The sequence below is a fragment of the Carlito syrichta genome, unplaced genomic scaffold, assembly GCF_000164805.1.
Source record: "Carlito syrichta isolate Samal-C Ts95f unplaced genomic scaffold, Tarsius_syrichta-2.0.1 Scaffold305096, whole genome shotgun sequence".
NCBI classification, from domain to species: domain Eukaryota; kingdom Metazoa; phylum Chordata; class Mammalia; order Primates; family Tarsiidae; genus Carlito; species Carlito syrichta.
In genome coordinates, this window is record NW_007249192.1 from 121,602 (window position 1) to 131,931 (window position 10,330).

General features: G+C 52.1%; 1 protein-coding gene across 1 annotated transcript; it reads right to left on the reverse strand.

The window, feature by feature from the left end:
• Positions 1-2,778: 2,778 nt before the first annotated feature.
• On the reverse strand, positions 2,779-5,616 carry GPR61 (G protein-coupled receptor 61). The gene is made up of 2 exons (XM_008061113.2): positions 3,941-5,616; positions 2,779-3,281 (listed from the first exon to the last, which is right to left on the reverse strand). The coding sequence occupies exon 1, from the start codon at positions 5,550-5,552 to the stop codon at positions 4,197-4,199; it is 1,356 nt and encodes a 451-aa protein (XP_008059304.1). The 5' UTR covers positions 5,553-5,616; the 3' UTR covers positions 2,779-3,281; positions 3,941-4,196.
• Between the last annotated feature and the right edge of the window lie 4,714 nt (positions 5,617-10,330).

The following is a 10,330-nucleotide window of genomic DNA, read 5'->3' on the forward strand; positions in this document are numbered from 1 at the left end:
GTGAGACCGAAAGCGGAAGTCCCGGGAAGCGGCGGCGGGGCCGGGCGGCAGGTCCACGGAGGTGCGAGGCGTTGTCCATCGCGCCCCTCGCTGCCCGCCCGAATCCCTTTTTTACCTTTCGGTAAATTTCTGCTAGGAATTTCTCGCCTGCCAGAAAGCCCCTTTGATCTCTGGCTGTGGAGACCCGGGGCCCCTCCCCGAGTGTGGGACGCTTTCTCTGCCGGGGTCATCCGTCAGATCTATGGAATGGGAACAAAGTGTCCAACCTGCCCGCCGATCTGTCATTCCGACCATGCCTAGGACATCAGCAATACCTTTGCCCTCTCCTCTGGCCCACCGCCTCCTCCTCTCAGAATGCATCCTGGGCCTGTGCGACTTCGTACGAATTTCTGTGGGTTGAGATCTGCTTAGCTCCTTTTGGCAAAGGGCCACTTGAAACTGCTAGCAGATACTCCATGAAGTGGCCATGCTTCTCTTCTCTCCGAGATTCGCAAGATCGTCCTACGTTCGGGGCTTAGGACTAAAACCAAAATAAGTCAACCTCAGCCCCACTCCCCGAAACAAACCAGTGCCTCATGTGAATCCTACCAAAATCTCCTGTTGTGGTAACACACACAAAAAAGGGAAGTTCTAGTCAAATTTGCCTCTCAGACCTAGAAGCACCTGAAAATTAATAGCCTCCCTGTGATAAGCCCCAGACTGATAACCTTCTTTCATTGATAACCCTGGATTCTATAGTGATGATGGTCCGAAACTACCTTTACTGCCAAATAACCCCACAGTTACGCTCACCATACATTCTCACAAAAACTCAGTCCCTAAAACCCATCCCTGTGATTATAACTTATTTTACTTCTCTAAGAGAATTTGAAACTTAAAATATAAGGGGCCAGCTGGGTGCAGTGGCTCATGCTTGTAATCCCAGCACTTTGGGAAGTGGAGGCAAGAGGATGGCATGAACCCACAGGTTCAAGACCAGCCTGGGCAATATGGTGAGACTTCGTCTCTACAATAAATCAAAAAATTAACTGGGTGTGATGGCACATGCTAGTAGTTCCAGCTACTTGGAAGGCTGAGGTGGAAGGGTCGCCTGTGCCCAGCACTCCAGCCTGGACAACAGAGTGAGACTCCAACTCAAAAACAAAATAAAAATATAAGCTTCCAACAGATATATCTATACAGTGTTGATCATTAATATAAAGATTAGAGCCACCTCAAACGGCCTCATCCACCATAATTCTTATCAGTGCCACTTGTTCAGGGTTTCAGAAATCTCCCAGTCATTCCCAAATGTCTATGAGAATGAAAAGGACTGCTTTTCCATGACCGATAACTTCTGGGGAAAAAGGGCAAGAGGAAAGGGAAGAAAAACCAATATTTATTGAGTACCAATTTGCCAGGTATGGCTAGGTGCTTCATCTCATTTCTGAATCCTCACAACAACCCTGTGAGGTAGGTAGTAATGATCCCCATTTTTACAGATGAGGAAGTCGGCTCAGAGAAATTAAGCAGCTTTCCCAAGTTCACACAGTGAGTAAGTAGATCTGACTCCAAGTTTACCCCTTTTCTACCATGTCCCTATAGGATATTGCCTAGAGACACCTGACAACAGAAAGTCTAAGGTTTTCCTTTAAGGTTGGGGTCACCCCAATACCAGCAGGATGCAGGAAAAAGTAACTGACCGGGTAGTTGCCTCAATCTGTTGATTCTTCCGTGGGTTAGAGAAGTCAGATTTTGTCCAGGAACAGCTTTCAGAGCTAAGGAATACGTATTGAGCTTTACCAAGGCATCCCGGTGACCAGAAAACTCCTGGAAGGTGGTCACAGAAGAAATTGCTGGGAAAGTGCTCAGCATTAATAACAGAAATGTTTATTTCCTTCAGTGATCCACTCCTACAGGGAAAAATAAATGGAAAATGAGCCCATGTATGTCAAGCTCTGTAATAAACGCCAGTGAGATCACAGTGTCAGGAAAGTTAAGCCTGAATTAAATATGTCCTTGCACTGAAAACTTTCTTCCTTGATGTATGTGAAGGAAGGGCTGAAGTCAAAGGAAAAGGCAAAATAAATTAACAAAATGGCTGCCAGGCCACGTTTAATGCCCTCCCTTCCCCCACGTACAGACACCCTTCCTATTTCCCTGGACTCACGCTGCCACCTGCTGGCAATGCTGTGACCACTAGCTGATCCGTAATGTTGGAAAGTTTTTTCCTCTCTAGGAATGAGATTTCCTCAGTATGAGTTTATTTTGATAGAGAGGACAGAGAGGTGAACATGTTTTCCAATCACAAAGGACTCTCCTTGTTGTACATGCTGTGTTTCTGAGGGATTTCTTCATTGTAAGAGGCATTAGATTAGAATAATAGTCTAGTGGAAGGAAGACAGAAACCTGGAAATTTTCCTACCTAGACCGAAAGGGGGACATCTGTGTTTGCCCAGTTTCATTTAATGCACTTTTTCTTCTTCACCAGGGAGTTTCATTTACAACCCCTGCACTTTCCACAATCTGCAGGAAGCCTCCACATAGGTATCTTGCTGCAATGGACTGAACTCTCAAAAGTCAGAACCACTGGGATATTCCTCAGGATATTTTTCAAACACATTCTGTAGTGCTTTATCAGATCCAAATGCTCCATGAAAGGACAAGGTTCTGATCAAATTACACTATGTACTTCCTAAAGGCAGTGACCGCACATGCTCTGTGTGGGTCCCAGGGTCAAGTGGGTGTTTGACTATTATGCACTGAATGGAACTGAAGGAATCAATGTTGATATCAGTATAGCTTTTTATCATAAAAAATGATTTATTGGCTGTTTAAAGGGGACTATCCCACTCCCACAAGCCCATTGTACCCCTTTGCTGCTCAGTGAACCAGGACTTTGTTCCAATACAGGCCACCACGCCACCCCCTGGCCCTGACTGGACCCTTTAGTGTTACCTGATTCAATTGAGGGAAGTGGGATAGACAGGTTGTTCCAGATGGGTGCCTGTCCAGTTTGCAGTTATTCCCTCTCCATTGAAAATACCAACCAACACATTCCTACAGTCTCAGTGAGCAGCTGAGACCAACTTTGGCGCCCTCTCCAACCCAGTGCTGCAGATGGGAGAGAGATTTAAGTCTGTCACTGAAGCTAATTTTGAGAGCGGTGAATGGGAGCAGGAAGGCATTTAATGGGTCATGGAAACCCCACCCTTCCCATGCCCAACCTTAGTCTCTTGTACCCGATTGTCCAGGGGGCTGGAGGTGGGTCACTGCCATGAGAGAGATCAGGGAGGCCAGTCCTGGAAAGAAAAGATTCGTAGTATTATTGACCAGGGCGATCACGTGGCCTCTCTGCATCCAGCTACCTTAGCAATTCAAATGCCAGCCCCCACCCTCAGCCATCCAAACCCCAATCATTCTAACTCTTCATCCTAAAAGAGACAAGGCCATCCTGTCTGATTCTTGTCTCTGCTGAGACCAAGCCCCATGATCTAGGTGCAGGAGAGAGACGGAAAAATAGGACAGAAATGCTTTTCCTGAAGCGTGAGAGAAAGAGAGCTGCAGTCAGCTTTCCCATCTTCTGCTCCACATATCCTAATTGCTATTTTGTCCTGTCTCTAGCCAAACTTAGGAAAGAAATGCGCCTTCTGGACTTCTTTAAGGAAGTCTCAGGTATAAAACTAGGAAGCAATCTATTAACTCCAGTGGAAACACTTAGCTGTGATTTCGATCCTTTTAAACCTAGCAAGGATATGAGAAGATGCGGATCATTTTCTTAACTTGCTTGGGTGCAATTACTGCCCTGCACAATTACACTGAAAAATAAAATATCCTAATGGCCCCAGAGTAACTCCAAACCTGGCCTGCTGCTCTATGTCCTCCACCTCCCACCCCCCTTAGAGAATCCCTCTGCTTCCCAAGGCATGGAAAGTTCACTGGCTGAGAGGCTTCACCTCACCTTTGTGATGCTCTTCTCTCATCACCGTCTCACCATACCCAGGTTCCCTCCCCCAGTAGTCAAAGATCACAGCCAAGTCCAAGGCTTTTGCACACGTTCATCCTGTTGGTTCTGTTCCTGACCCAGGAAACACTAAGCAAAAGCTGTGTGCGGAGACCCCAGCCCCAGCCTGGCCAGCTGGGGAAAGTCGATCCCATAAGGTGGTCCTTGCGATCGTTACCCCAGCCCCATATCCCTCCAAGCGTCCAGCAGCCCATCATGACTCCAACCGGGGTGAAGGGGCAGGACGGAGGTAGCCATCTGACATGATGACGTCGCTGGTGAGTTGCTGCTCCAGGAACTCAGAGGTCTCCTCGGCTATCTGACCTGGGATCCGAAAGTCCACAGCAGGCGGCTCCTGCTTGGGGCTGGGCAGAGGTCGGGACACCCAGGACTCGGCAGGACAGCCAGTCCCCTGAAGGAACTGCAGAAAGTTCTCCTCGATGGAGCCCTCCCGGCTGGGCAGCCTCAGCTCCTCCTCCGGAGCGGGCTTGAAGAAGCAGACAAACTGCTTGCTAAGCTCCCCCCGGATCTGCCGGTTGAGACATCCGTAGAAGAAAGGGTTGGAGGTAAAGCAGAAGTAGCCGATCCAGGTCACCACGCTCTCCACCTGCCCCGTCGATGTGGGCTGAGCACTCAGGGCCACGTAGAGGTGAAAGGAGAAGTAGGGCAACCAGCAGAGCAGGAACTGTCCCCCCACAGCCAGGAGAACCACCGCCGCCTTCCCTCCCCCAAACGTCCGGTGTGGGGTGGTCTGGGGGGCTCCCGAGCTGGTGACCATGGTGGAGCGGCTGCTGAGAGACTCTGAGCGTTGCCGGGGTGTCTCCATCCACGTGGGCAGCGGCCCGTGCTGCATGGCGGCCACACGAGCCACGCGGAACATGCTGCAGTAGACCACCAGGATGAGGAGCAGGGGCAGCAAGAAGTAAAGGACAGCAAAGACCACCACGAAAAGCTGGCAGTAGGCACTGTGGCTCCACTGGAGTGAGCAGCCTGGAGGGACACTGGGAGCACTTTCCTCCCTGGAGACCCTTCCCAACACCGGCACAGAAGCCATGGCCAAGGCCTTCACCCACACCCCCACCAGCACAGAGGCCACCAGCCCCAGCGTCATGCGCACCTCGTAGCGCATGGGGTGGACCACGTAATAGTAGCGCTCCACATTGATGGCCGACACGGAGAGGATGGCCAGGCTGACAAAGCACACGCTCAGGAACAAGTAGAGGCGGCAGGCCACCTCCCCAAAGAGGGCACGGTCAAAGAGGGCGGAGCTGGAGAGCATGGCCAGCGGCATGAGGGTCAGGGCGGCCAGCAGGTCCACCAGGCAGAGGTGGAAGACGAAGACAAATTTTCGGAGGGCGGGTGTCTTGGCGATGACGGCCATCACAGCAGCGTTGCCAGCCACAGCAGTCAAGTCCAGCAGGAGCATGAAGAAGAGGGCCACGGATTCTGAAGCTACATCCCGCAGCCCCACCTCTGGGACCCCGCTGGCAGTGGAGGGACCTGGGGTTTGAGGAGCCCTCCCCAAAGCGGAAGAGTTCCCTGACGACTCTGGGATGGGTGAGGACTCCATGGGGCCGAAAGAGGACACCCAGGGCACCTCCTGTCACAGGCCCATCCCCCATCCTAGTTCAGCGACCCTGGGATGGCGAGCCCAGGCTCGGACTTCCCGATAGGGGTGCCTGCTTATGGGGGGGGGTGCCTGCTGCTGGAGCCTCTTGGTCAGGCTCTTGTCACCAGCCTTTGAGACTGGACTTGTCTGTGTACAGAGTGCCAGGCCAGGCGGCAAAGGGCTCAGAAGCTCAGATCGCTTCTGCCAGGAGGTGGCTCCAGGAGCTGCCTTAGTGACCACCAAGAAGCAGGGGACGCAAGGCGGGGGAGCTGGACCCACTCACCACTCCAGCTTCGAGGTGGCCACCAGCTCTGCCTTTCTGCCGGTCGTCATGCCCTTCTACCTTCTCAAGGACCATTAGCCTGGGATTCTAAGTCCTCTGTCTCCCTTTCCCAGGGTCCTGCTGAGCTCTGGGACAGTGCCCCAGCTTTAGGGTGGCTTATGTAAATTTCCTGAAGTCTCCTCGCCTCAGAATGGCAGGAGCTGCTGGTAGGAGACGGAGCACAGAATTGAGTTTCCAGTCCTGGGTCTGGACGTTACTAACTCTGACTCTTCTGAACCGCAGTCTCTGCATAAAGGCATCTGTAAAATGAAGGGAATAATACTTCACAACCGCGTCTGTGGATCCCGTGTGAATTATTAATAACAATGCTAATGATGAGCTGTAACATTTAGATGGTCCTTTCTACATGCCAGCTCTGTTCTCGGCACCCTTCATATATGAACTCCTTTCAATCCTCTGACAACCCTGTGAGATAGGTATTATTCTCATCCCCATTTTTCAAGGGGTGAAACTGAGGCCTAGAGAGTTTAAGTAACTTACCCAAGGTCACACAGCCAGGAAGCGACAACGGCTAGGTACCTGCCCTGGCAGGCTGGCCCCAGGGCCAGTCCTCTTCCCCACAGTGCCATGCTGTGTGTGAAGGTGCCCTTCACATTGCTGGGCTATAACAGGCATCCAATAAAGAGTTGTCCAATTTGAACTGTCTCTAAAAATGTCCCTCACTGCTCTGGGGCTGTCACCAGAAAAGGGGTGCTATGCTTTAGTCTCTTCTGACATCTGACATCACCACTGCCAAGACAAAGAGCTGCCACTCTGGGAATGTTGAGAAGGAGCGGTGAAAACGAAAAGTCCCGGCTGGAAGGTAACTGTGAGGCCAGCTCGTCCAGTCTCCCCCGCTCCCAAGACCAGAAGGGTAGAAGTCACTTTAAGCTGCCCTTCCCCACCCACTCGTGAACCCCTCAAGGCCACCGTGCCCTGACCTCCCACTCCCCAGCTCCCGAGATCTCTGACCACTGGAGCTGACTCTCAGAGGATCCCTGGCCCAAAGCCCTTTGTTCTGGCCAGTGACCACAGTTAGAGAACAAGAAATCAGGAGGAGGCACCTGCATGAGAGGGTGGGTGGGTGTGGAGTGGGCAGAGGACTGTGATCGTGGAAGTGGGTGGGCATAAAGCAGAGAAGAAAACTGGGAGAAACTGGGAGAGGAGCACATCTGTGGTTTCAGCGTCTCCCTTCTCCTGACCTAATGGCAGGGCTAATCTGTTGTGTCTCATTATTCACGTTGAGTGTGCATATCATTGAAATAGGTTGTCCGATGTAATTAAAAAATTTTTCATTTACGTATACTATTCTTGTGGTCCAGATTCCCTCAGGATAGTGTGCTGAGCTATGCAAATGAGAGGCGAACTGCAGACACACCAAGTCTGATGGACCTTCTGTAGACAAATCACAAGTTCCCTAGGACACAGTTTCCTCATCTGTGAAATGGGAGGGGAGAGCAGGTCTGGACGACCTCCAAGGTTCCTGCACATAACTTTTGGTTACTCTGTGAGTTCCTGAACCACGGAGGACCTGGCAGTTGCTCCATTAAAAAACCCATCATTTCTAAGACTGCAATAAAGAGGGACCGTGTCGCCAGACAAATCCCCCCCGCCACAGCTTTACAATCACTGCCTGTTTTTGGCGTTACCACAAACCTCATCCAGGTTCTAACATGCCGGGCAGGCAGTCGACGTTCAATACAATTTTGTGAATTGGATCAAACTCGATCCATTGAATCACTGCCCCCGGTACAAACTCCAAGAATACTCAGTGGGCCGGCTGTGTGCCAGCGAGAAGACTCTCTTCTGGAAAGGGTAACCCGGACTCCAGGCAGCCCTAACTTTGGACAACTGCCTAGAGACATGCCTCTCTCCAGGGTTGCAGGAAGCTATTTCACAGTCAAGATGGCCACAGAGACTCAGGGTCTGCAGAGAAGATGAGGAGGGGACACACGAGTGAGACATCAGCTTCTCACTGGGTCTGCCAGGACAAATGCCTGAAAGAAACACTCAGAGAAGCAGCCCCCTCCTTACTGTCCATGCCACGATTCACCCATCCCTTCTGCCCATGGGTAGGGCCCAGCACATGTAGCTCTGAGTCCCTGGCAGCTGAAGGAGGAAAGGTCTCCATGTCTGGATGGGCATCAAAAGTCCTAGACAGGTCTCCATGTGGAGCTGGAGGGGTGCCGTGCAGCCATGATGGAGCCCCGGGCAAGAAGGCATTGGGACATTTCTTTTTCATGATCCCTTCAACCTCACCAGTATCTCTACAATAACCCCTAAACTCCAGGACTTCAGTCACCTCCTAACACACACCCCAGTGTACTTGGCGCTCCCCACAGATGGACTGGAACTATGGAGTTGGGGGGCGGTGGTGTGACCGTTTCATGAGGGCAACCCAGGAAGCCTCACCCCACTCCCAGCTCGTGTCAATGATGCCGTCTACCCCAGCAGAGGTTCTGGTCTTCCCATGGCTTCCTTCCAGCACCACCCTCTCCCTCCAGGACCTCTCGGTACCCGGAAGGCATTGCCACTAGGGCCTGAGGTGTGGGCCCCTTGCGGAGGCATGGTCAAGTTCCAGATATCCTTGTTTCGGAATGCAGATATACATGAGTACCCAGCCCAAGGCCGCAGAGGTGTTGTTAGGGTTCACGTGCACCTATTTCCCGAACCCAGAGCTTCCATCCCAAGGACCCAAGCCTGGCCTTCCTGCAGACAAGACCATGTCCCTCCTAGGCTGGGGAGAGTCCTAGGGAGCTCTCAAACCCTCTCCCCAGCAGAGTTGCCCACGCCCAGGGCACAGCTGCCCCTCAACCTGGACGTGGGGGACCCATCTCTGTGACATGGGCCAAGGCAGACGGAGAACGCTGTCTGTCTGCAGGTTGTGGGCACTCCTGCCGGCAGGAGGTGACCAACCCCCCAGCTCCAGGCTTCAGAGATGCCCACACCCCATTGCTGCCTTTGGGATACCCGGAGCCCATCTCCTGATAAAACTGCCCGCTGGTCCCTGGAACGCCACCCTTCCATGGGGAACCTCAGCACTCAGCACCAGGCCCCAGGTCTGGCCCCCACTCCTGGCCTAGTCGGCAACTCCTACCTTTGCTTAGCGGCTCTGGGCTCCCATGTGATAGCTGCTCTCAGCTGATGCTTCTCCAAGGCTGCTGAAGCCTGAACCACTGCAGTGAGCAGTGAGAGGCAGCCGGCAAAGCAGAATGCTCTGAGAGCTTCTGGGTCCTAATGGCCTCCTGCTTCCCACCCAGACCCTTAGAGCCACTTCGGGAGCAAAAAGCTGGGCACGAGTGCCCCAGGCAAGGGGCCCGGGTGTGAGCTCAATTCCTCTCACTTCTCTCAGGTTGCTGGACTGCATCTCAAAAGTTTCAAGGGGCCGGGCAATGCTAGGCAGGGGAGAACCTCCCGACCAGACTGAGGAAGTGAAAAAACATGTGGGGGTCAGAAAGTTCAGGTTTAAGGACTGGCCATGGCACTTAGGATCTGTGTGACCTTGAATAAGCCACCTACTGGCCTTGGTTTCTTATGTGTTCAAAGGGAATACAGGAGGAATGATCCCTGAAGTTCCTGACAGTCTTGCCATTGCATGGTTCTGTGTGACATCAGAACCATGGTGCTGATACAGGCAGGTCAGTGCAGACATAGGACCCGGAGGTTTAGGCGAGGGAGGGGCTGAGGCTCCAGGGGACGGTTTCAAGCTTGACTCCTCTGAAAGCTGCCAAATGTGTACAGCGGACAGGTTTAGGAATGCAGCAGGTTTGAAGGGGAGCTGAAGGCCTTAGATTAACCCTGCCCTTGACCTCCAAAAGCACATTATTATTATTATTATTATTATTTTAAACAAGGGTCTCACTTTGTCACCCAGACTAGAGTACACTAGCATGATCAGACCTCACTGCAGCCTTGCATTCGACACAAGTGATCTTCCCATCTCAGCTTCTCAAGTTGCTGGGACTACAGGCACATGCCCGGCTAATTTTAAAAAAATTTTTTTTGTAGAGGTGGTGTCTCACTATATTGCCCAGGCTGATTTTGAACTCTTGGCTTCAAGTGATCCTCCTGCCTCAGTCCCCAAGTGCTGGGATTACAGGTGTGAGCCACAGTGCCGGGACTATTTTATTTGATGTTTATTTGGAGTGGGGCTGTGAGGGCTGGTGGAGATGGGGGGAATCTAACACCCCCACACACACAAGCCACCAAGTGAACCATCATAACACTGACCCAAAGACAGAGTGGGAGCCAGGTGTTCAGCAATGCTCATACTGGTCTGGATTGATAGGACTAGCCAGAGCTGGGGCACATCACCCAAGGAGCATCACCCATCCTGTGATGGGCCTTTGGGGGTGCAATGAAGGGGCGTGGCCCCCATTAGTATGAAGAAAACTCACTTCCCCAGGTATGTGTGACT